The sequence below is a fragment of the Sorex araneus genome, chromosome 7 (assembly GCF_027595985.1).
Source record: "Sorex araneus isolate mSorAra2 chromosome 7, mSorAra2.pri, whole genome shotgun sequence".
NCBI lineage: Eukaryota > Metazoa > Chordata > Mammalia > Eulipotyphla > Soricidae > Sorex > Sorex araneus.
In genome coordinates, this window is record NC_073308.1 from 13,726,005 (window position 1) to 13,751,819 (window position 25,815).

At 55.0% G+C, this 25,815-nt stretch overlaps 1 protein-coding gene across 3 annotated transcripts; it reads right to left on the reverse strand.

Annotated features, from left to right (window-relative positions):
- Window positions 1-17,435: 17,435 nt before the first annotated feature.
- On the reverse strand, window positions 17,436-24,789 carry CDKN1A (cyclin dependent kinase inhibitor 1A). 3 transcript variants are annotated; one of them, XM_004612990.2, is made up of 3 exons: window positions 24,674-24,789; window positions 20,275-20,702; window positions 17,436-18,678 (listed from the first exon to the last, which is right to left on the reverse strand). In XM_004612990.2, the coding sequence occupies exons 2-3, from the start codon at window positions 20,699-20,701 to the stop codon at window positions 18,629-18,631; spliced, it is 477 nt and encodes a 158-aa protein (XP_004613047.1). In that variant the 5' UTR covers window position 20,702; window positions 24,674-24,789; the 3' UTR covers window positions 17,436-18,628. The 3 variants fall into 3 exon arrangements, with proteins under 3 accessions (XP_004613047.1, XP_055000880.1, XP_055000881.1); XM_055144905.1 differs by having other exon boundaries at window positions 20,275-20,705; XM_055144906.1 differs by lacking the exon at window positions 24,674-24,789 and adding an exon at window positions 24,438-24,546 and having other exon boundaries at window positions 20,275-20,705.
- Window positions 24,790-25,815: the final 1,026 nt, after the last annotated feature.

A 25,815-nucleotide genomic window follows, 5' to 3' on the forward strand; every position in this document is an offset into this window, starting at 1 on the left:
GCGGGACTGACTCCCCTCTCTCCAGGGAGCCTCTGAACCTCCTGCAGATGAACACACAAAAATCATAGGTGCAGCCAGAAGAGGCACGATCTACGCCTGGTGACAAGTTCTGGAAGAGCACTCAAAAAGAAGCACTCAAAAAGGTAACCCAGGGCTTACCAGGGAGGGCTTCTAGGAGGAGGTTCCAAATTACACTAAGTTCTAAGGTAGGAGAGGTCCTACTTAACTCCAGTTCCCCTCTTAGTGCCAGGTTTGCTCTGGACATGTGAAGTCTCTGCTTCCTCTGCAGACTGTCATTCTCCCCTAAAACTGCGGGGTGACCTGCTGGACAACTGACTAGACTCGCAAAGAGGCTAATATTGCAGAGATATTGCAGAGATAAAGCGTATGGCAGGGAGATGGTTTTCTACCAGAGAGAGAAGACTAGGGGCTGGAGAGATAGCACAACGGGTAGGGCGTTTGCCTTGCACGCGGCTTCCCAGTACCCAGTTCGATTCCCAGTACCCCATGTGGTCCCCTGAGCACCGCCAGGGGTGATTCCTGAGTGCAGAGCCAGGAATAACACCTCTGTGCATTGCCGGGTGTGACCCAAAAAAAAGCAAAAAAAAAAAAAGAGAGAGAGAGAAGACTAAAGAGAAACAACACCTAATCCAGCTATAATTCCTAGCCGGATTCATTTTCAGAGGGAGGAAAGGAAGAGTAAGGGACATTTGGGGCCTGACTCGGGAGATTTGAACTCGGAGCATGAATGACGTGACACTGGACACGTGAGACTTGTGGGTGTGATGAAAGTGTGTGCGTGGTTCCAAGCCAACACAGAGTCAAACAGAGTGTTGTGATACGGGGGTGGTAGGAGCCAGCCCCCTGGCAGCTGAAACCTCCAGCACTCCACTCCTGCCACAAGCTCGAATGAGCCTCACCCGGGTGAGCCTATTCCTGGGCCTCTCCTACTCCGCACCTCCCGTTCCCAAGAGCAGCGCACCACGTTCGATGGGGTTTAAAGTAGAAGCAACCAGTTCTGGGGGAAATATATTTATACAGATAGAGATATAAGCACCAAGGCTCAACCGTTAACAACATATTACTAATCTCTTATAGAAGGGCTTAGTGGCCCAGGGTGAAATACAACAATCTTCACGTACTTCCCTCTAAGAAACCTTTTTTGTATCATATTTAGCAGATTATTCATAACAACAATACAAAATAAATTATTTTAGTTTTGCTTTGGGGGCAGGGTTTGGGGTTCGGGAAGGAAACATCTGAAATATGGTGGTTGGAAAGTATAATGATGGTGGGACTGGTGTTTGAATATTAATTGTAATCAAATTATTGTGAACAACCTTCACTGTCACTGTCATCCCGTTGCTCATCGATTTGTTCGAGTGGGCACCAGTAACGTCTCTCATTGAGAGACTTATTGTTACTGTTTTTGGCATATCCAATACGCACGGGTAGCTTGCCAGGCTCTGCCTCAAGGGCTCGATACTCTTGGCGGCTTGCCGGGCTCTCCAAGAGGGGCAGAGGGAATCGAACTCGGGTCGGACGCATGAAAGGCGAATGCCCATCCGCTGTGCTATCGCTCCAGCCCGTGAACAACCTTATAAAATTAAATTAAAGTTTTAAGAAGAGAGGAACCCCCAATCTCCATGACCTTATAACCCAATGGGCCTAGTGGTTACGGCTCTGGGCACGTGCTTCTGAGATCAAGAAGCACGAGAGGCAAGAGCATTAGTACAGTGGGTGAGTGAGTCACGTGCCTTGCATGTGGCCTACTTGGGTTTGATCACTAGCACCACACATGGTTCCCCAAGCTATGCCAAGAGTGATTCTTGAGATCAGAGCCAGGAGTAAATCCTGAACATCACTGAGAAAAGAGAAGGAGAAAGAAAGAAGGAGGGTGGGGCTGGAGCAATAGCACAGCGGGTAGGGCGTTTGCCTTGCACGCGGCCGACCCGGGTTCGATTCCCAGCATCCCATATGGTCCCTGAGTACCGCCAGGAGTGATTCCTGAGTGCAGAGCCAGGAGTAACCCCTGTGCATCACCAGGTGTGACCCAAAAAGCAAAAAAAAAGGAGGGAAGGAAAGGGGAAGAGAGAGGGGGGGGGAGGGAGGGAGGGAGGGAGGGAGGGAGAGATATATGAGCATTAGTAGCAGAAGGTCTGACCCGACCTCTTATTTTTTTTTTTTAGTTGAATCACCATGAAAAAAGTTACAAAGCTTTCAGGTTTAAGTCTCAGTCATACAGTGATCAAACCCCCATCCCTTCACCAGTGCACATGTTCCACCACCAAGAACCCCAGTATACCTCCCATCCCATACCCCCCCACACCTGTGTAGCTAATGATCTTCACTTTACTCTCTATATACTTTGATTACACTCACTATTTCAACAGAAAACTCACTATTATTATTTGGAATTTTCCCCCAACAATCAAACCAGCTGAAAAGGCATCATTTGATCATTTGTTTTCCATTGCTGAGAATGAAGAGTATATGAGGCTGTCGTGGCTGCGCGGTTTTGGATTTTCGGTATTTTAGTAATTAAGTCAGAGAGATTTCTGCCAGAAGTCGCGTCACTGCAAGCTCGTACCTCTGGTTAGTGGGCCCTATAAGATGGTGGTCGCCACTCGGCCACCGCCGCCACCACTGCAGAAAGGAAAGGCCGAGAGAGAAAAACCTTTCCGCTCCCGGGGCGGCCTGGGGTCACAGCCCAGTTCACAGTCCAGAGGCGTTTCTGCAAGAAGCCGCTGGGTGCCGAAAGTGGTTAGTAGGCCTCCGGGATCATGGGCTTTTCGGAGCAGAGCTGCCGTTCGTGTGCGGCCGCTCCGGGTCTCGTCTGGGCGGAGAGTGCGTGACCTGACCTCTTGACCTAAGATGTGGAAAGGCCTAAGCAGGCGGCTTGCAGACAGTGGCACCTCTGACAGACCCTGGACTGCCACCCACTGCTGTGAGACTCGGATGCGTCCCTCAGGCCTGAAGCCTCATTGCCAGCACGGCCCCCTCCCTCTCTGCAGGCTTCCTCCTACGCTTCCCTTCTGCCAGGAGCCCTTCATTCACTGGCACTAGTTCCCGTCCAGCTGGGGAATGGAAGGCGCCTGTGGGCAGGAGCTGGCGCTTTGGCTCGCTGCCTGGAGCAGAGGGGCAGCTGCACTCAGAGAATAGCTGCAGACCGCCAGTGCCCGCAGGGGAAGGTGGCGAGGGTGATCCCACTGGCCCTCAGGCAGCACGTGTCAAGTCACCAGTGAAGGAACTGAGGGGACAGCGGAGGCAGAAGCTCCACGAGCATGTCACCACAAAATGGGCACCAGGCTGGCATGAACACCCCCAGGAGCACTTCCTGAGCAGGGAGAGCCTCAGTGGACAAAAAGCACTTTTGTGGGTCACAGACGCCCAGTGGGGCAGCTGTGGGTGGGGCCGGCTCAGCTGGGGGTTGTGCAACCTGGAAACTCAAGTTTCAAGTGCACTTCCGGCAGAGGAGATAACACACACACACACACACACACACACACACACACACACACACACGAGATAGCAAGATAAGGTTCCCAGAACGGAAGCTTCTAGAACCCAAGTGCTGGAGGAGTCTACAGGGTTGTGGGCACTGTGCGGCTGCAGGAGGTGGCAAGCCTGACACCAAGCGCCTGTGGCCACACCCCTAGGACTCGCACCTCCCACCATGACTTCTGGGGAGCTCCCAGCCGATGCCCATCCACTCCTCTGTTCCCAGCAGCTAAAAGAAAGCTGCTCATTTCAGACACCTGCCGCCCACCTAGCGTCCACCCTCTCAGCCGTCAGTGCTGTCAAGAGGGCTGGGCAGAAAGGCAGCAAGTCTTCTGTGCCCATCCGTCATCAGGGGCCATGTGCACCCTCCTCCGGCCTACAGAACACCCTAAGCATACTCTGTGCCCCTTCATGGTCAGGCAGCAATGTGCAGACGCATGGGGGGATTCTTCAGTCAGTCCTCGGGGGCACATATGCGTGCACACTCCCTCTCTCTCTCTCTCTCTCTCTCTCTCTCTCTCTCTCTCTCTCTCTCTCTCTCTCTCTCTCTCACACACACACACACACACACACACACACACACATTATCTCTTTCTCTCTATCTCTCTCTCCTCAGCTCAGACACACACACAGTCTCCACAGCTCACACTCTTTCCATATCACACGTGCATGCACACACACACACACAAAAACCTCCTCAGCTCACAAACACACACACACACATGCTTTGTCCTTGGCGCACGCTCTCTCTCACACACACACACATTCTCTCTCTCCCCCCCACACATTCTCTCTCTTTCTCTCCCCTCAGCTCAGACACATACACAGTCTCCACAGCTCACACTACACTCTCTCCATAGCACACGTGTGCATACACATACACACACACACACACACACACACTAAGCCTCCTTAGCTCACAAAATACACACACATATACTCTGTCCTTAGCATTCTCTCTCTCTCTCTCTCTCTCTCTCTCTCTCTCTCTCTCTCTCTCTCTCACACACACACACACACACACACACACACACATGCACACACATGCCTTTCTCAGCCATCACCCATTCATCAGCCCTCACACTCATGTACAGTACTGTGGTTCCTTTCCAGTCTCTGTGGGTACATCTCTCTCTCTCAGCCATCCGAAGCTCATGTAGGACCCTTGGCATGTGAAGCCAGCTTTCTCCTTCACCAAATCCCACTCAGTGCATTGTGGTGACAGCCTGAAATTCACAGCCTGAATGGCAGGAGGCCCCTGTGAGCAGGAGCACTCAAACACCCACCTCAGCTGTCCCACCTTCCCTCCCCACAGTCTTCACCCCAGAAGTCACAGTGTGACGCCAAACAAGAACAAATGTATCTCACTCCCAGGCCTCTGTGAGAACCAGCTTCGCAAGGGGCCAGAGCCATAGGACAGCAGGAAGGGCACTTGCCCAGAATGCAGCAGAAGGGTTTGATCCTGACACCTCATATGCCCCCGGGTCTCCCAGGAGCGGCCCTTGAGCACAGAGCCAGGAGCAAGCCCTGAGCACTGCTGGGTATGGCCCCCAAACAAACAGAAACAGTATCCCACTGTGGCACTTGGTTCGGGGGAGCTGTTAGCGGAGAGCCTGGGGTCAGGATGGAGTAGGGGATGTGGGTCGGGTCTCCCCGATTCCACTGTTCTCACCGGAGGAGTGACCAGTGGGGCCAGCCCTCCCCTCATTCAGTGCATTGAGAGTCACAGGACCCCGATTGTCCAGATTGGTGGAGCTGAGCCCCCTCCCTTATCCTCACTGAGAGAAGCCGAGACTGAGAAGCCAGGCAGGAGCATGCCAGGCAGGTGAGCCACTCCGCTCCGCTGCCAGCGCACCTCGTTCACTCTGCACCCACATCTCAGCTGCCCCCCCCCGCCCCACCTTCCAAAGGAAGAAAACCTCTGACAGCATCAGGGTGTGCCCACCTCTCTGAGGCTCCGATCCTGCATGCAGCCCGTACCTCCTGGGCCGGCGAGGCAGTGGCAGGCCTGGAGAGGCCTCGAGCTCTGGAACTGTTAACTGCCCCTTCTCTTGCCTCACTTCCTTCCGCCCGGCCAGCCAATCTCTGTGCTCATCTCTGGCGCTTCCTGCTGAGGTGGCCGCGGTGTCCTTTCACCATCGGCCCCAAATGCCCCCGCACCCCAGGATCTGGGAGATGAAGAATGTGGAGCAGAAGCTCTGAAGGCGGGGCCAGGGTGCCGCTCAAGTCAGGGCCCCCCACGGCAAGACAGGCCGGACCCGACTGGTTCAGGGTGAGCCATGCCTGGCCACCGCCAGCACTCCTGTCCCGGGCCAGCTGCGGGCCATGTTGGGCCCCAGTGTCAGTCTCACACCGTGTCTTGGAACAGCAGGGGGGGACACACACAGACCCAAGCCACATTCAGGGAGACTCTGACACAACCGCAGACTCAGCTGTGGAACTGCAGCCAGGAGAGCAACGCTACAGGAGAGCATGAGTTAAAATGGAGGAACCCAACCAAAAGGAAGAGGACTGGGGAGCCCCAGCACCTGACACGGTCCCCCAGCACAGAGAGAGGCAGGTGGTTCCAAAACAAACCCCAAAGCTGACAGTGTGTGTGTGTGTGTGTGTGTGTGTGTGTGTGTGTGTGTGTGTGGAGGGGGGGTTATTTATGATCAAAGTGGCATTTCAAATCACTGGAGAGAAGTGGTTCATTTAGTAAACTGGGAAACAGCCACTGGCACTGCTAATCCTCAAGACTGCTAGTGGAGCTGCTTTATGCCGATTAATCGCCAGGAAATGGCCAATGACCTGGAACTTCATTCAAAATCATATAAAAGCTGGAACTTCTTTCAAAATAAACACCAATAAAAGCTTTAAAACTTTCCTTTTTGGGGGGTCACACCCGGTGATGCACAGGGGATACTCCTGACTCTGCACTCAGGAATTACCCCTGGTGATGCTCGGGGGACCATATGGGATGCTGGGAATTGAACCCGGGTCAGCCGTGTGCAAGGCAAACGCCCTACCCACTGTGCTATCGCTCCAGCCCCGCTCTAAACTTTCCTTAAAAATTATTTATTTATTAACTTTGATCGCACGGCAGAGCCTGGCAAGCTACCCGTGGCGTATTCGATATGCCAAAAACAATAACAAAAAGTCTCACAATGGAGATGTTACTGGTGCCTGCTCGAGCAAATCAATGAACAACGAGATGATGGTGACAGTGATTAACTTTGGTTTGGGGGCCACACTCAGCAGTACTCAGGGCTTATTCCTGACTCTGAGATCAGGGATGATTCCTAGTGGGCTCGGGGCACCATATGGGATCCTGGGGATCGAACCGAGGTAGGACGTGTGCAAGGCAAGCACCTTCCCACTGAGTGACAGTGTACTATCACTCAGGCAGGCCCACTTAAAAAAGTGCATTTTTGTGGTTTTTTTTTTTTTCAATAAACTGGAGAGAACGCACTAGGTGTTACCAGTATTCACAAAACTAAACTCACAAAGTTGGAGTTTGAGAAACTAACTCTCAAAGTAGGCCAAATGGATAGAAGTTTAAGCATTTGAAAAGCTGAAGAGCCTTGAGGAACTGCACGATGGCTTAGAGCCTGCCTGCCAGTGCGTGGTCATGAATCTGACTCCCTGGCGTCCAGCATGCGGAGAGCAGTGCCAGCATCCCAGCGGTGATGCTTGTGCCACAAGCTGCTTCCGATCACGCTGCAGCAGGTATGAGAGCTCCAGCAAGCACCACAACCAAAAAGACGTGTAAGCACCATGACCCAGAAGCGCCATATCCAGGGAGCACGTGTGCGAGCCCACAGCCTTAGGTGCCTCGACTATGATGAGTGACCCCCTGTCTGCTCCCCACAAGCTCATAGTGAGAAATGAATCACAAGGGGCGGAGAGAGCACAGCAGGGAAGGCAACTGCTTTGCACATGGCCCATCCAGGCTCGATCCCCGGCCCCCCATATGGTCCCCCAAGCACGCAGAGCCAGGAATAACCCTGAGCAACACCGGGTGCAGCCCCAAACAAAACCTAATAATAACAACAACAACAACAATAGGGGCTGCCTTGCGCACAGTCAACCAGGTTCAACCCTCAGCACCGCCAAGCACCAGCAGGTGTGATTCCTGAGTGCAGAGCCAGGAGTAACCCCTGAGCATCGCTGGGTGTCACCCAAACCACTGCCTCCCTCCAGCAAAAAAAAAAAAAAAGTAAATCTTAAAGTTGGGTGCAGCTGGGGATTTCTTTCAAAGTAATCTACGAAACGGTTCAGAGGACATGCCTTGCATGCGTGAAGCCCTGGATTTGATCTCCAGCACTGAAAGATAAAATAAAATAAATAATAGAGGAATGGGGCCAGAGAGATAGTACAGTGGGCCCGGTACTTGGTCACCCAGGTTTGATCCCAGGCACCCCAATATGGCCCCCTAAACCCCACCTGGAGTGTCCCATGAGCACAGAGCCAGGAATAAACCTCGAGCACCAACAGGTGTGGTCCCCAAATAAGACAAACAAAATGTAATGGAGGGATGAGGGGGCTGGGCGGGGCACAGATGAAGTAAGACTGTAAGTAAGAGCGCCCGGCCCTGTGGCGCTCGCCGTGAGTCTGTGAGGCAGCGGTGACTCACTCAGTCCTCCCTCACTGTGGATGTTGGAACACCCGCCCTGAGAAATCACTGGGTGACTCTCAGCCCAGGAGCAGCCCAGCCTCCCAGGCGTAGCTCACAGCACGGTGGGCTGTGGAAGAAATGAAGACATTCAACTGCGTGGAGATACTCAAGTAAAAATGAGAACGATTAAACAGCAAATGCTAATAGTGGTTGGTCTGAAGAGGGTACACTCAGCTGACCCCCGCGGACCCCCAGCCCAGCTTCATGGTCTCCTGTGCATCATCGGTGAAGCTCTTTAGCGGCACAGCGAGGAGGCCCCTCCCGAGAAACCCCTGAACTCACATAAGTCAATAACCAGCACAAGCTGCCGTGTCGGGGCCGGGCCGGGAGATAGTGGGGCCCATCCCGGCCCTGCCAACCTGCTAACCACCTCAAACCCACGGTGCTGCTGACTCAAAATCAGCATTCTCCAGAAAGAAATTTTACAGAAGTGGAATGCGTGTTGAGGGTCACCAGCCACGATTTATGAGAGGGAAGTCTCTTTTGAATGAGTTTTATGAATGAGTTTTTGAGTGTTTTTATGTCCTGGGAGTAGATGCCCCAAAGTGGAACTGCCGGGTCAGACAGGGGCTGTGCCAGAAAGATGCATGTTGAGTGGAGGAAGCCAGAGGAAGGACAAACCAAGATGATCTCACTGTTCTGTGGTTCATGGGACATTGGACGAGGAAATGCACTGCAGTAAAGAGGGGATGCCCCGTGTTTAGAGAGGAAGACAAAGAAGGAGAGAAATCCTCAGGAAGAACAGGAAGTGATGGGTGAACGGGCATCAGGGCCTCCTTTGTTCTCGTGAGTGCGAGAGTCAGATACCTGGATCCAGACTCAGCAACACTGAAAACACGGCTCTAAACTGCAGCCACTGGAAGTGCAGTGAGCCTGTTGAGGTGGGGTGGGGAAGTCTGGGATCGCTGGTGGAGGGGAGTCAGGGTGGGACTGGTATATGCCTAAAACTCAACTATCAATGACTTTCTAAATCACAGTTCTTTAATTAAAATTTTTTTTTAATTAAAGAAAGGGAAAGTTTCACACTTGCTTCTGTTCAGTTCTTTAAGGGCGCTTGAGTCGCCATCACAGTCAAGTAAACTCTGGTTGTCTGTCCTGGGTGTAGAGGTGAGAGCTGGGGCTCAAAGTGGGAGCTGCCCCCCGCCCCCCCCACCCCCACCTGCTGCCAGCTCCACGCTCTGTCTAGAAGCAGCCGAGCAGGGCGTGTGCATGGCGGCGCCTTGACAGACGTTGCCTGTAAGGTTGAGCGACAGTAACAGCAGAGGAGACGCCCTGGAGTGAGCTCCCCAACCCCCCCTCGCTGAGCGGGGCACTTCCTCTTTCTGGTCTCTGGGGTCTGTCCTGGCTCCTCAATGTCTGGGGCTGCAAGTCTCAGGCAGGTGATGAAGGGATCTGCAGCTCTGAGGTGCTGAGCGCCCCCTCTAGACCTGCTGTGGGAATTACACTGCCCTTTAGCAGATGAGATCATGCCCCCGGGGGTCCTGGGGTCCCTGCCAAGAGAGTCAAGAAACAGAACCAATGATCGGATGTTTTCCGGAATGTGGAATATGAATCACTGACAATTCTGCCCCCGAGAAACAACAAAACTGACCCTGAGATTCAGTGTCCGTGGAAGGAGAGGGAATGAGGGGGAATATGAGGGGCTCTGTCAAGGGGTGACTGTCCTGGAATGCTGGCGGGAGTCGGAGCAGATGGCACAGGTAGGAGAAGTGGTACAGCAGGTAGGCACTCACCTTGCACACAGCCAAACCGGGTTCCCTCCCAGGCTCTGCCAGGAGTGAGCCCTGAGAACCGCCGGGTGTGGCCCAAAACAATGACAAAAAGTGGAGCTAATACCTGACATTTAGGATTAAATTTTTTTTCCCTTTTTCCCCCCCAGGGCCGCCAGGGATGGAACCCGGTGTTCACATATACAGTACGAGCACTCTGCCTTGAGCCATATCCCTGGGTGAAAAAGGGCAAATGTCAGCAAACCGCAGGAAGTACCTGGAAGGAGAAGAGGCAGGGGAGTTAGTGTTGGCTCCTGTGTTTCTGTGACAAGCCTCAAAGGCCAGAAGCCGGCTTCAGTGCCCGGCTGTGTGCACTGCCGGGAGAGACCCCCAAAGGAGACAGAGCCCAGGGGTCTGCGGCTTCTTCGTGCTCCTAGTTCGCCAGTGACCTTGTCAGAGCAGTGACGAGGAGACTGGGGTAGACTCAGGACAGGAATGAACGCAGGCCACCAGGAATCAGTCACTCCCCCGTTTCAGGCCACTCAGTGGACTTGCGTGGGCACGAGGAGGCAAGTATGAATGCGGAGCCAGCCGCAGGCGCCCTCTGCAGCTCCCATTTCTGTGGGCTCGCGGGAGAGGCTGAAACCACGCAATTTTGCGAAGTCACAGCAGCCCCAGCTGGCCACCTTCAGCCGCAGGCCGCTGGGAAGATAGTTTGCAGCAGGGAAGTCGCACCTGGGCTCCAACACTTGCTTCCCCTTCCCCTGGGTTTCTCTGGTATCACAGGAACTCTTCTGGTCAGTGTGCGAAGAGCACTTTTCATTGGCTCTTGTACCCAGAGTACCCAGATACCAGGCAAGTACCCTGGAGCACCCAAGCAAGTCCCTGAAAGTAGCCTGGCAAGTACCCAGAGGGACGATTCTGGAACACATGTAACACGTGTCTTCAGACTCCCAATACCAGGACCCGGCCCAGGGCCTCATGCTCACACACGCCGGGCAAGTGCTCCGCCGCTGAGGCCCTCCCTGGCCCAGGGAAGTCTCAGAATCACCGTCCAGAACATGGTCACACGCCATGAGCATCTCCTGCAGCTCCCTGCGGGGCAGAGGGTGGCGACCGTGAGGGCCAGCAGGCTGCAGTGCTGCAGTGACCAGACTGTGCTGGCCATGGTACGGGGCCCCCTGCGGGTCGCTCTGACTCCCAGCGAGGACAGTTGGCTGATCTTTATGAACTGTCCCTGCCCAGGTCGGGACAGGCCGAGGGGACAGGGACCCCACTCCTAAATGACTTCAGCTCTTGTGGGCCCGGAGGCTAAGGCGCAAGTTTCCAGGGGGAAAGGTGGGGAGCTGCGAGGGGGCTGAGGGCACGGCGGGGGGCACTGAGGCTGGCATGGAGGTGTGTGGATCAGGTCCTCAGACACGCCCCCTGGGAAGAGGAGAAACACCCCAGTGCTTGGGATGCATGGGCTGAGGGGGCCTCCCAGCCGGGCCTGAGGAATCTGGACACGGGAGGAACCGCGACTTTCTCTCCAGAAGCCTGCACCAGTCACTCCTAGTTCCCTCAGTCTGCTGTGGGTAGGCCAAATCATTGCCTCTTTTATAACTCACTTTTGCGGGGGCTCATTCCCAGTGGTGCTCAGGGGCTGCTGTGCTCGGGTGGTTCCTGGTGCTGCTTAGAAGGACCAAGTGGAGCTGGGTCTGACCCATTGCCCAGTCTTCCCGGCCCATAGCAGCCTCTTTAAACAGTGTCTCTCACCCCTGGGAACACTGCCACAGAGTCCTAGAACCCAGGTCCATTTAGGCTGCACATCTTGCCCAGTGATCGGAAGACCTGAAGGGGCCTCTGCTCTTTCAGAGTGTGTGTGTGTGTGAGTGTGTGAGTGTGTGTTCTTGGACCACAGCCAGCAGTGCTGAGGGGTTACTCCTGGCTCTACACTCAGAAATCACTCTGCAGACCATGTGGGATTCCAGGGATCGAGCCCAGGGCGGCCACATACAAGGCACAGATCTTCCTGCTATGCTATTGCTCCAGCCTCTCCACCAGATTCCTTTTTTTTTTTTTCTTTTTGGGTCACACCCGGCAATGCACAGGGGTTACTCCTGGCTTTGCACTCAGGAATTAGTTCTGGCGGTGCCCCAGGGGACCATATGGGATGCCGGGAATCAAACCCAGGTCAGCCACATGCAAGGCAAAGGCCTACCTGCTGTGCTATCACTCCAGCCCCTCCACCAGGTCCTTACTGCCTCACTTCCCAGTGGCAGTGGCCTTCCGTGGCAGCTCTGAGAGGCTCTCTCCCACGCGTCCTTCATCACGTGGGAAGGGAAGGTATTCAGGACCCTCCTGGGGAAGACCTCGAGCTTGTGGGGTTCCTGCAGAAGCCCGCTCTAAATTGTTCAGCTCTGAGCTTTCCTGCTCCACCCAACATCTCTCTAAGGCGGTTTCAGCATCACTCCTCAACAACTTGATGCCGCTACTGCATCCCGGCACAACATCAACCAACTCTAAAGTGAGTGAAGGACAGCTGCAGGGCCTGGCAGAATGTTCAATCCCGAGTCAGGAGAGAGGCATCCACCAAAGCCCTCTTTCTGGGGCCAGAGAGACAGTGGAGGGGAAGGGCCCTTACTGCACATGAGGCCGACTCCGGTGTAATCCCCAACACTGCAGCGGGTCCCCTGAGCACCACCAGGAGTGATCCCCAAGCATAGAGCAAGGAGTGATCCTGTAGCACTTCCCGTGTGGACCACCCCTCCAAAAAGCCAAACCCACCAACCTTCTTCATCAGGTTTGCATTCCTCCCTGGCAGTGCAGCCCCACCCGCCCCCACAGACGCTTCCCTTTGTAGCTCCCTGTTCCTCGCGTAGAACCGCCCGCCTTTTTTAATTGAGGGAAATTGGTCTACTGTGTATATTGGGCTTTATTTTGGCTGCTTTCCTTTCTTTTCCTCCAAGACTGGTGGGTAAACATAAACACAGCGCATTCCCACGGATCGTTCCTCCGAGGGCACACACGCCCAGCTTGCATCCGCAGCCAGCAGTGACACAGAGTTTTGCTTCCCTCGCTCTAACAAAAGCACACCGACTTAGATCTCAGCAGTACACTGAAATGTTAGTCTGGGTTCCTCAATCCTGTGACAAACCCACTTAAATGGGGGGTACCAAGAGACTCTGAGCTAACATATATCTCACCCTTATTAATGCAGCGTGGTGACAAAGTTACCGTCACTGATGCTAGTGCACCCATGGCATTCTCCACAGGAGAACTGAGCCGCAGAGGAAAATGTCTACATGCGCACCGCTGAGGAAGCAAACGGCAGGAGGCGCGTGGGTCCAGCCCCCCAGGGGCTCCGTGTGTGCTACAGAAGTTCTCCAGCTCAACTGACATCAAGATGATCTTAGACGGATACTTCTTGTAAAGTTTACTTTTTCAACCACACAACTGCCAAGAAAATAAATACTCAGTCATTTTCAAAATGAAACAAGAGATTTTCTCTTGAGGCTGGAAGATAGGATGGTGGGTAGGGCACTTCCCTTCATGTGGCTGACTTAGGCTCGGTCCCTGAGACGCCAGGAGTAAACCCTGAGCAGGGCTGAATGTGGCCCCAAAACCCAAACAAGCAGGGGCTGGAGCGATAGCACAGCGGGTAGGGCGTTTGCCTTGCACAAGGCTGCCCCGGGTTCGATTCCCAGCATCCCATATGGTCCCCTGAGCACCGCCAGGGGTAACTCCTGAGTGCAGAGCCAGGAGTAACCCCTGTGCATCACTGGGTGTGACCCAAAAAGAAAAAAAAAAAGCAAGCAAACAAATCTATTTTTTTTTCTTTTTGGGTCACACCCAGCGTTGCACAGGGGTTACTCCTGGCTCTGCACTCAGGAGTTACCCCTGGCGGTGCTCAGGGGACCATATGGGATGCTGGGAATCAAACCCGGGGCAAGGCAAATGCCCTACCTGCTGTGCTATTTCTCCAGCCCCACAAATCTATTCTTAAGATGTGCGGTTGACAGGACTATGTGTGCCCCTTTGCTCTGGGCTGAGAGATGCGAGGAGGGTAATACGCCTCCTCAAGGCTGTTGTTGGTTCGACACCCTACCCACCCCACCCACCCAAAATAAATAAATAAAGACTTTTTTTTTTTTCACTTAATCACAGCAGATCAAGGTGCTGAGAAAGGGCTGGTGCTGGCTTCGAAATGACAATCTCCCCCCAGTTTCCGGACTCAGATCTGCTGACTGACAAGACCCAAAAGGCTTCTATTAGTGTATAAAATACTTAATACACACGGGGCTGGAGCGATAGCACAGCAGGTAGGGCGTTTGCCTTGCACGCGGCCGACCCGGGTTTGATTCCCAGCATCCCATATGGTCCCCTGAGCACTGCAAGGGGTAATTCCTGAGTACAGAGTCAGGAGTGACCCCTGTGCATCGCCCGGTGTGACCCAAAAAGAAAAAAAAAACTTAATACACACACACACAGACACACACACACACTATGCTCTATTTACCAGAATAACGGTACAGTGTGGGAAAGCAAGGAAGCAGCTTCTTCAAGGTCAGTGCCGGAGAGCAGGGGACCCTCGGAGGCCAGAATAAAACGAGACTCTGGCCAGGCTTGCCCGGACCCAGGGGATCTAGTGCGTCCCACTCTGTGGCTGGTTCCTACCCCTGACCCTGACCTTAGCAGTCAGCCAAACCTTCGCAGCAGTTTCCTGGTCTATGGAAGACAAACCCCATGGGCCAAATGAAAACCACAATCGTCAAGATAGCAAATCAGAAGCATGCCACCCAGAGGCACTGTAGAGCACTGCCCCCCAAAGTGAAAGACTGTCAGTTGCTTCCTTTCAAATCCACAACCCCCACTCCACATGGCTCCTGTTGGAACATGATGGGCCTCCAGGCAGTAGCCCAGACTGCAGCATTTAGAAATATTGGACTGGAGTGACAGCATAATAGGGAGGCATTTGCCTTGCACATGGCTGACAGGGTTTGATCCCTGGCATCCTATATGGTCCCCTGAGCACCACCGGGAGTGATTCCTGAGTACAGAGCCAGGAGTAACCTCCAAGCATCCCCAGAAGTGGCCCTAAAGCTAAAACAAATGAACAAAAAGTCTATGGTGCCTCTAACGCTGACAAGTGGGCCCAGGGTGGATGGCTGGCAGGACAGGAGCACATGCTTCTCTCGATGGAGCCCAGGTGGAGTCCACGCTACGTCACAGGCTGCCCTACCACTGCCCGTAACTCCTGAGCACTGTACATAGAATAGTTTTCAAACACTGCAAAGTGTGGTCCAAACACCCTTTCCCATAAACAAGAAATCAATCTGGCCAAAGCATTCTCCCCATCCTTATGAGGCAAAAATCCAGAAACCTGACTTAATGGCTGAGTTTGAAGTGGTCAAATGAACTGTCAAATATGATGGCATATTCACAGTAAAGAACAGGCTGAGTCTTTTTTCTGCAGACATTCTACAAAAAAGAGGAGTAATGCTGGGGCCAATTTGGATTTTGGAAGCAAAATAAATACCACCGTAAGTGCATATATTTGAGGATTTGGCAAACTGACACGTGTGAAAGAAATCCAAGATAAAAGATGCCAGTGATAGGTCTGTAGGGTTGTAAGTCACGCTGCAGCACTTGGCCAGTCATTCCAGTGTGGTATAACTCAGCATTCTGCCTGGCACTAGAAACATCCAGAGACAAGGAGGCAGAGCAGAGTCTCTGAAGAGCCACTTGGCAGAAGCCTGCCATTACGGAGTTGAGTCTTTCCCTGAACAAGAAGAGTATTGTTTGACATTTGATTTGAAAAGCAGGTGAAAGAGAGAGGGGGGTGGAGAGAGAGAGAGAGAGAGAGAGAGAGAGAGAGAGAGAGAGAGAGAGAGAGAGAGAGAGAGAGAGCACAGTGATATTAAGGTACTTGCCTTGCACAGAGCTGGCACGAATTTGATCCCTGGCACCTTATATAATCCTCTGAGAACCACTAGGAGTGACTCTGAAAACTGAGCCAAGAGTAATCTCTGAGTATCACTGGGTGTGGCCCAACAGAATCTCTCCCCAATAGATCTTAGATTGCAGACTCAGGAGCAAATAAAAGCTTATGCTATGAGCTTGGGTATTCAGCATAAAGCAACAAAACATGTGTCGGAGTACTTTATTCCTGTTAATGCCAATAGTCCACTAGACAGATGAAAGACGCCATCATCTCCCTCTCATCTTGTTATGAATACTCAGTTTCCAAAGTTTGGGTAGTTTGGGTCTATTAAGAATAATGCTGTTGGGGCCGGAGCGATAGTACAACGGGTAGGGCATTTGCTTTGTACGCGGCCGACCCGGGTTTGAATCCCAGCATCTCATATGGTCCCCCAGCACTGCCTGGAGTAATTCCTGAGTGCAGAGCCAGGAGTAACCCCTGTGTACTGCTGGGTGTGACCCAAAAAGAAAAAAAAAAAAAGAAGAATGCTGCTATCAGAGCTAGAGATAATACAGCGGATAAGGTGTTTGCCCTGCATGTGGCCAGCCTGGACTCAAGTCCTGACACTCCATATGCTTCACTGAGCCTGCCAGGAGTGAGCTCGTGTGTGCAGAGCCAGGAGTGAGCTCGTGTGTGCAGAGCCAGGAGTGAGCTCGTGTGTGCAGAGCCAGGAGTGAGCTCGTGTGTGCAGAGCCAGGAGTGAGCTCGTGTGTGCAGAGCCAGGAGTGAGCTCGTGTGTGCAGAGCCAGGAGTGAGCTCGTGTGTGCAGAGCCAGGAGTGAGCTCGTGTGTGCAGAGCCAGGAGTGGAGCTGGAGCACAATAACAATGATAATAATAACTATTATGATTATTTTAATAATAATAATGCTATCAGCTTGTCTTTCGGTGGAAATATATACACATTTCTCCTAAGAACACATCTAGCAATAGAACTCTGGGGCATGGACAGGTTAGAGGAGAGCCAGTTTTCCAAAGTCACTGAACTATTCTTATACTTTCAGTGGAAGGTGTGAGATTGTCAGTCTCTGTGTGCTGGCCAGCTCTCGGCCTTGCGAATCATTCCAACTCAGTCATTCAGGCAGGTATAGAGACTGTGGTTTTAATTTGCATTTCCCTGATGAGTAATGTCAAACAATATTTTCTTTACTGAATGAAAGAAAAAAAAAGTCCTACAACAAGCCAGAGTGCTGAGAGTGGCACTCTTTGCAGAGATTGACTGGGGGCTTAATGCTTCTGTTTTGTGCTGGGCTTTGCCTCCTGGTCTCCCATTTGTTAACTGTTCTTAAATGTTCTGTGTCTTTTTTGTTGTTGTTCTCTTTTTACTTTAAATGCTTTATTTTTCAGATTATAAAACCACCCTCCAAGCCACCTGACTTACTTATAAATAACAAGGTGTGGGCTGGAGAGAGGGAGCTGGACTTAAAGCATGTGCCTTACAAACAGTTGGCCCTGATTGGATCCCCAGCACCACATCTGGTCCCCTGAGCACTGCCAGGAGTGCTCCCAAGCACAAAGCCATAAGTATGCCCTGAACATGCTCAGAATGGCTCCCAAATTTACAATAATAATAATAATAATAAGTAAATGACAAGGATAATGACAATACCAGTATTATAAGTCATCAGGACACATTTATTGAGCACCTGCTGTATACCCAGCACTGTGGGAGGAGCTTTCAGGATCCAGAGCTGCTGGGGTATGTCCTGCCCTTTCAGGCTTACAGTCTAGGTAGAGATGGGAGAGCCGAGCCACACGGGAGCCAGGGGAGACAGTCCGGCCAGGCTGGCACAGGAGCTGGAAAGCACCATTTTGGTGCCTCCGAGGCTCCATGTTTTGCCCCAAGAAAGAACTCAGGCCTCCCTGGCCCAGACTCGCCCGTGCAGTGCTCATGCGCGGCCCTCAGCTCCTCACCGTCACACCTGACTCCTTGTTCAGTTGCTATTCAAAGTGCAATGAAATGGGGTGGGGTTGGGGGGCGGAGGAGGGGAGGGTCCTTGGATGGGTCCCAGGGGCTGTTGTCACACTCTCCCTCCTAGATAATGCTGCTTCCGCCCTGCCTACCTCCCCACACAGAGAGCCCAGAGCATGGCTCTGACTCCTGCATGCCGCCCCAAGGAAGCTGCTGGAGGGACTGGGGACCCCTCTCCAGCATGCGCTTCCTCCTTCCAGCCTACTACAGAGTTGGGGAGACGGGCACCCCAGGGCTGAGGCCCCAGGCCCAGAGGAGACTGGGGGGGCAGGGACGGAGCAGAGGGGGAACTGAGGCCCAGCTGGAACATGTAGAAAAGTCCGGGGCGGGGGGTTCTCAGGAGGGGGGTGTTTGTTATGGGACCCCACTGCCCTGGGCCTTCTCAGACTAGGGGTGCCAGGCTGCACCTGAATCCTGGTCACCTGCCCGAGGGGACTTCAGAGCCTGGAAGGTACCTCCACTGGCGGGGGGGGGGGTGCGGGGGGGGCCCTGGAAAGTGCTAATGTTTACTTCTCAAATTATCACGGATTCCTGTCGAGAATGCAGGAAAGGGCCCCCAGAGAGCAGGGGGAGAGGGAGCAAGGGGGGTTTTAAATAATATTTGCATAATAAAAACACCTACACTCTAATGAAGGGGGCTAAAGGGTTTGTGTTCTTTTAAATAATTCTAATGGGGGTATGGGGGCAGCAGGCAAGGTATGTACAAGAAGAGTTTAAATTAAAACACATATAATAATTAAGAAGCACGAACTGAAGGGCTGAGCAGAAGCTGTGAAGGAGCCCTGTGTGTTGGGGCCCTTGTTCCAGGAGCCTGGGGATGCTGAGGCAGGTTAGGGCTTCCTCTTGGAGAAAATCCGCCGGCGTTTAGAGTGGTAGAAATCTGGGGGAGAGAGAGAAGAGCATCAGCCAGGCCAGGAAGAAGGACCCACCCAGGCAACTGTGGGAACTTCGGAGGCAAGAGAGGGCTCTTGGCTGCTTCTCTGGGCACCCCAGCAGGTGACGGGGACCCAGGGCAGCGCCGACATCCATGCCTCTGCCCGGAAGACGAGCTGCCTGGCCTAAGATCTGGGATCACTGGTGATGGGAAATGGACACTGGTGGAGGGATGGGTTTTGGATCACTGTATGACTAAAGCCTGATCGTGGGCAGCTTTGTATCTATATATCTTGTGGTGACTCAAATAAAATAATAAAAATTTAAAAAAAAACAATGTTAACTATTTTAACAATAAAAGAAATAAAATGTTATCTCATGTGCAACAGGAAAAAAAAACCCAAAAAAATAGCACATCTGGTCCCCCACTATGTGCTCATTTCCATGGAAACATCCGTTGCTCTGTGGCATGCACCAAAGATGGGGGGTGGGTGGCTCTGGACAAGGCCCTGGCCGCAGAGTTCTCTGGGACGGCTCTGCTCATAACTGCCAGGTATTAGAGCAGCATGAGGTAAGAGCCAGCAGACCCTCTGGGGGAGACCCTGCTCTCTGCCTGGTCCCGAGAGCAGCACGGCACCTTCAGACCGCAGCAAATTGGCTAGTGGAGCGGTACATGTCCTCTCTGGAGCTGTTTCCTCTCTGGGAACACGAGGGGAACATCTCACAGGCCATGGCTGTGAGGCTGCAGACACGTCTCTGGATAGACGCGGGCTTGGCGCCCTGCCTCTCCCCGGCTTCTCTCTGCAGGAGGCCCAGAGCAGGCAGAGAAAGTGTCCAGTGGTTCACTTCTCCCGGCTCATCTGTTACACAGAGTACCTACTCTGTGCCCGGTGCCACTGAGGGTACCTCAGGCGCAGCAACGACAGATGCAGATCCCTTCCCTGCGGGAACTACACCCAGCGAGGAGGCAGGATGGTGCTAGAGCAAGGAAGCAGCTCTTGCTAAATAGTGTCAAAGAGAAGAAAGTAATCAGAGAAGGGGGACAGGAAGTGTGAGTGTGTATGTGCGGACACATGTACTAAAACAGGAAACTGAGTCCAATAGGGTCATCAGGGAAGTATCATTAGTCCCTTCTCCACTGCGAACTCACTGTGGGCCTTAGGGGAAGCTCCTTTCGGAGTATCTCCTTGCCTGTCCGAGTGGCCAGGGAGAAGCCAGAGCAGTAGGACAGCAGCTGGGGCCCTTGTCTTGCACGAGGCCATGCCAGGTTCAAATCCCCGGCACCCCAGATGGTCCCCAAAGCCCACCAGGAATGACCGCTGAGCACAGAGACAGGAGTAAGGCCTGAGCACTGTTGGATGTGACCCAAAAATCAAAGTGAATAAAAGAGTGACCAGAAGTACATTTGGTACAGGACCCTCAGAGGACAGAATGAAACCCACCCTAGAAACTTAGGGACTTAGCAAAGGGCCTGGCCACTCGCCGCTCTTGACTGGGGGTCCGCTGTGTGGCTCAGGAAGTCACTTTTCCTCTCTGGACGTCCCCCTCATCCCCGGCCTGGCAGGTCAGCCCTTGAACAGCGGATTCCTGCCCCTGTCCTCACCTGTCATGCTGGTCTGCCGCCGTTTCCGGCCCTGAGAGGTGCCAGGACCACCTGGGGACCCCTCGGGCTGCTCTGGGGAGGGAGGCCGGATAGTGCAGGACAGCGACAGGTCCACGTGGTCCTCCGGGGCCGAGCCCTGCAGCAGGGCGGACGGCCCGGGCCGCTTGCCGCCCCCCAGGTCGTCCTGGCGCCCCAGGCAGGCCTTGGGCAGGCCGAGGCCGCGCACGCGCTCCCAGGCGAAGTTGCCCTCCAGCGGCGTCTCCGTCACGAAGTCGAAGTTCCACCGCTCCCGGGCCTCCTGCGCGCAGCTGGCCAGGAGGGCGTCGCAGTCGCGGCGCAGCTGCTCGCTGTCCACGGGGCCGAAGAGGCGGCGGCAGGCCGTGCTGCCCCGCGGGATGGGCCGCGCGTCGTCGGCGTGCTCGGACATGCTGCTGTGTGAGAGATAAGGCGGCCGGTCACTTGGGGAACCCCCACCAGCCCTCCCGGAAACTGAGGGCCAGCTCATGTCAACAGAGGCAAGGACGGTGGGCAGGGGCAGGGCCTGCCCTCTGGGCCCTGGAGTCTCCCCAGGGCGAGGCTGGCAGGTCCTGCCAACGGGCGAAGGGCGGAGTTCGAGCTCAACCTGCTGGAGTGTGGGCATTGCTTGCAGGGACCCAGATGCCATTCTGGCACCCCAGTCCTGAGTGTGGCCAGGAGACTCCTGAACACTGAGACGGAACACCCCGGGCCACGCTAGGTCTGAGCACCCCCATCAAGTAAAAGGGAAAACAGCTGGACTACAGATGGACCCACTGACAGCAGCCAACAGCCCTGAAACACCCTGACAGTGCTCCAGCCCCACGGGGAGGCCCTGCTCAGCCACCCCGAAGCAGCTCAATCTGCTGGAGGCAACAGCATCCCAGCCAATCACCAACCTGAAACAGTTATGAATATCTTGGAGCCGGGAGATAGCACAAAGGACTATAGACTGTTACCACCCCCGTGGGCCCCCAAACACCAACGGCATGGCACCCACCCCCCACCCAAAGTTACTGATATCTCATAGAAAGAGAGAGAGAAAGAGAGAGAGAGAGAAAAGAAAGAAAGAAAGAGAGAAAGAAAGAAAGAAAGAAAGAAAGAAAGAAAGAAAGAAAGAAAGAAAGAAAGAAAGAAAGAAAGAAAGAAAGAAAGAAAGAAAGAAAGAAAGAAAGAAAGAAAGAAGGGGAAGGCAGATAGAAGTAAAGCAGGAAGGCTGGCCTTCAGGCGGGCTATCTCTGGTCTCTTCACCTTTAAAGGGGCTGTCACAGTGCAAAGGGTGGCTGGTTGGAGGTCCCCCTGGCCAGACAGAAGCAGCAGCTGAGCAGCTGGATCTGGCCCTTCAGAGCCAGGGGCCTGGAGCTGGCCTGGGGACACTGGCTGCAGGCTCTGCCTCAGCGCCCGGGGCAGGCAGTCTCTTCTCGGGGCCCTTCCCTCGGGTGCAGTCAGAGGAGCTGGTGGCTCCGTGTGGCTCCGTGCAGTTAGCTGAGCACACGGCCAACTGCTGCATTCAGAGGTGCAGCGGGAACCTGCCCTTGGGCCTGACTGAGCCTCCTGTCAACCCATTTCCTGCAGAAGACAGCTGACAGGTGCTGGGGAGGGGTGCAGGCAGGCAGGTACTTCAGGAACGGGGAGACCAGACACCTCCACGCCCCTCCCCAAGGAGCCCGCATCCAGGGACAACCGAATGCAGGTGGCTCTGAAGCCTAAAGAAAGGGAAGGCTGGCACCCCACCCGACTCAGGCCCGGCTGCAGGCTTAGGCCACAACAGTCTCGGCGGGGCCTGAGCTTTACTAGGACAAGCCCTGATGAGCAGGCTCTGTGGGTGACAGCTCAGCCAAGATGCCTCCTGGGCCACAGACCCTGGCCACAGCACCCAGAGCCCAGCAAACCAGGTCTCCACTGAGGAGGGAGACTGGGCGCCCTCAGACTGGGCTTCAAGACCGTGGTCCAAAGATATGCAATCCTGGAGGCCAGAGGGTAGGGGTTGGCCTTACACACGGCTGACCCGGATTCAATCCCAGGCATTCCTGAGTGCCACTGAGTATGGCCCAAAAAATAAAAAAGAAATGCAAATCTTGACGCTAGAGCACACTACAAGGTGGACAGAGACCTCTAATAACTTTCACCCACTCTCTTCAGGACAAAAGTTGGGCGTTCTTTATATATAATATATATTTGGAGCTTTTTTTTTTCCTTTGGTTTGGTTTGGGGACATACTTGGCAGTGTTCAGGGGCTCCTCCAGGGCTTGGCACTCAGGAGCCCCTCCTGGCAGTACTCTGGGGTTCCTACTTGGATCTGAGGCTTGCACCTGCCTGCTGCACTATCTCTCCAGCTCCCTATTTGGGGCTATTCTAATAAACTTACAAATCGGAATTTTTCTAGGAAGTGAATAAATTAACTTTTTTTAAAAAAGTAGGAAAACTCCGAGAAGTAAGTAACTCGCCCATGGTCACACAGCTCTTGAGTGGTATAGCCAGGACTTGAAACGAGACTTGTCGGTCCTGGGCACCGTGCCCTAGTGTGGGAATACTACTCCTACCCTAATTTTAAGGCTTCGTGGCCAGAAAGATCCATCTGAAACACCTAGGAAGCTTTCTTAAGTTGCGGGGATTTAGGCAAGTCCTTATCAGCCCCCTCGTCGGGATGCCGCCACGCCCAGGAACACCTGAGAACAGCTTTCTAGCTGTCCCTCTCCGTGAGCCTTCAACCGCGTGCAGCCCCCAGCAAGCCCACCCCGCCCAGAGCTCCCTGCCGAGAGGCGGGCGGGTGGGCGCGGGCTCCGGGCCGCGAGGCGAGAGCGGCCCTTAAGCGGGGAGCGAGTCTGGCCGCGCGCGGCCGCCAGGGGGCGCCGGGCGCCGGGCAATCGCGCCGGCCGGGAGCGCGATGAGTCAGTTTCCTGCGCGGCGGCCCGCCCGCCCACTGCGCGTCCACTGCGCGGGCGCGGGAGGGGCCCGGGCCGCGAACACGTCACGCTGAGCCAGCCGGGCTTCCGAGAGCCCCGCCACTGTGGGCAGACGGTGCGAGCGCGCGCACACGCACACACGCGCGCACACGCACACGCGCGCACACGCGCAGACACACACACACACGCGCGCACGCACACACAGGCTCAGACACGCACACACCGCACGCCCTTGTATGCACACACACGCACACGCGCGCTCCTGTACACGCGCATACACAAGGGCGCGCGCACGCGAGCACCCGGGAGCGCGCGGAGATCTGGTCCCTCCACCTTATCTCCACGCCCCAGAGCAGAGATGAGTCAGATCTCTGGAAAATAAAAATAGACGGGAGTAAGGAAAACAAAACCGCTGGAAAGTCCTCCCCGAAACGCGGCGGAGGGAGTCACCCGCGCGCCCGAAAGTGCCAAACCCAGTTCCCAGACTCCTCCGAGCAGAGGGCGTGCAAGTGTCTCCCGAGGACCCAGCCCCGGGGGCCGCGTCCCAATCCCTCGGGGAGGCCACTCTGGCCGAGCTGGGCCGCTGACGGCCCCCCGGAAACCGCACCCTCTGGGCCGAGCGCCACCGCGCCGGGGCCACTGGGCGGCGGGAACGAGGGGGCCACGCTGTTCCAAAAGTGACAGGCACGGGTCCCCGAGGGCGCGGTGTGGGGCGGGGACCGGACGCCCGGGCCAGGACCTCCCGGTGTCCCGGCTTCTCTGGAACACTCTGTGCCGGCCAAATAGGTCACTATGCTGATGGGGTGGGGGTGGGTGCGGGGGGCAGAGATCGCCGAGGGCAAGGAAAGGGACTTCGAGGGCTGTCAGCGTCCGGGTAGGGTTCCTCCCTCCCCGGCGCGTCTTCGGGGTCTCCGATCACCGTGAGCCACACTCCCCTGACATCTTCCCAGGGGCCGGCGACACAGAGCGCGCTGCCAGCCCGGTAGTGGACACGGCGGCACGGGAATCCGGGACCTCAGGAGTCTGAGCCCGGGCGCTGGGCGGGGCCCCTCCGAGCTCCCAGGAGAGCCCCCCGGGAGCGCAGCGCAGGGCAACCTGCTGCGCTCACCGCGCCCCGGCAGACCGGGCTTCCAGCCCTTGGTCACCGAGGAGTCGCGCCCTGCCCGGGGGCCGGTCCGTCCCGGGCGCCCCCCGCCCCCCGGCACCCGGGGGGCGGAGAGAGTGGTCGGGGATCCCTCTCACCTGGGTTTCCCCTCTCCGCCCGCAGCTCTCACGCATCCCGACCCCCGAGCACTTGGACCCCGAGCGCGCAGCCTTGCACACACGCACGCGCCAGCGCGCAGTCACCTGTGAACCTAGCGCGCGTGACACGCGCATACGCGCGCGCGCACACACACGGACACACAGACACACACGGACACGCTCACACTCACGGACACGCCCGACTCGGCTCCAGCCACCGCCAGCCGCGCCCTCACCTCCTTCTGAGGCTCGCCTGGACCCGGGACCCGCGGCGGCTCCACTCCGCTCCGCTCAGCTGCGCGTACCTCGCCGGCCCGCCCGCCCGCCCGCCTTATAAAGCCGCGCGGCGCCGCCCTCCGCCCGCCCCGCCCCGGCCCGCTCGGCCGAGGTTGGCTCCCTTCGCCGCGCGACCTTCTTTCCGAGTTCGGTGCCTTTCCCTCCTCCCCACACCCCACTCCCGGGTCTGTGCGCCCAACACCCCACCCCCCACGGAATGAACCACAGTCCTGTGCTACTCCCAATGTTGAGGGGATGGCAAACTCGGGATGACACCCTGGGTCCACCCCAAGCATCTGAACGGTGCCACCTCGTTCTCAAGGACCCCTGACTCAACCACCTCTTCCGAAGTATCTGAGGCATCCAGACACTCCAAGAACGGCCGAGGGTAAAGGGGGATCAATCCCCTTTACTTCACAGATAAACATCAAAGCACAGAAATCAAGGCACGAAGAGTTGCTGCTGTCTCAAGGGAGGCAGGACTGGGGAATCCTCTCAGAAGGAGCCAGCAGCTGGCGGGGTTTGAGCCCCTGACCCCCATATGGTCAAGAGTGATCCCTGAGCCAGAGCCAGGAGTAAGTCCTAAGCATGGCTGGTGTGAACCAAAAAATCAGACTAACAAAGTGAAGTAGAAGAAGAAACTTCTGTGATTGCAGATTAAGACAGCTAGGATGGGAAGCAAGAACGTTCCCCTACAGAGCTCACTTTCACTGCTGGGGAAACTGAGGCTCATAGTTTAGTGACCTGATTTAGGTCAAAAAGCAAATAACGGCTCCGAGTAAGGACTGGAAAGATAGTACAGGGGTTGGGGCACTTGCCTTGCACATGGTGGACCCTGGTTCATATCACCAGCACCACAAAGAATCCCTTCCCCAGCACCTGCTGCTCCCTGGCACAGTCAGGAGCCCCTGAACCCAGGAGATGTGACCTCACAAAACAGAAACAAAAGTCAATAGCTTATTATGGCTACATCAGAGGTCTATTGCCCCTGCCCCAGAAATAGGCCTCTGCTCACTTGCCCTTTGTTTCTGAGGCTCTGGCATGAGGAACGCCCCAGTACCCCTCACTGGGGCAAGCAATGCTGGGGAGGAACAATCCTGGA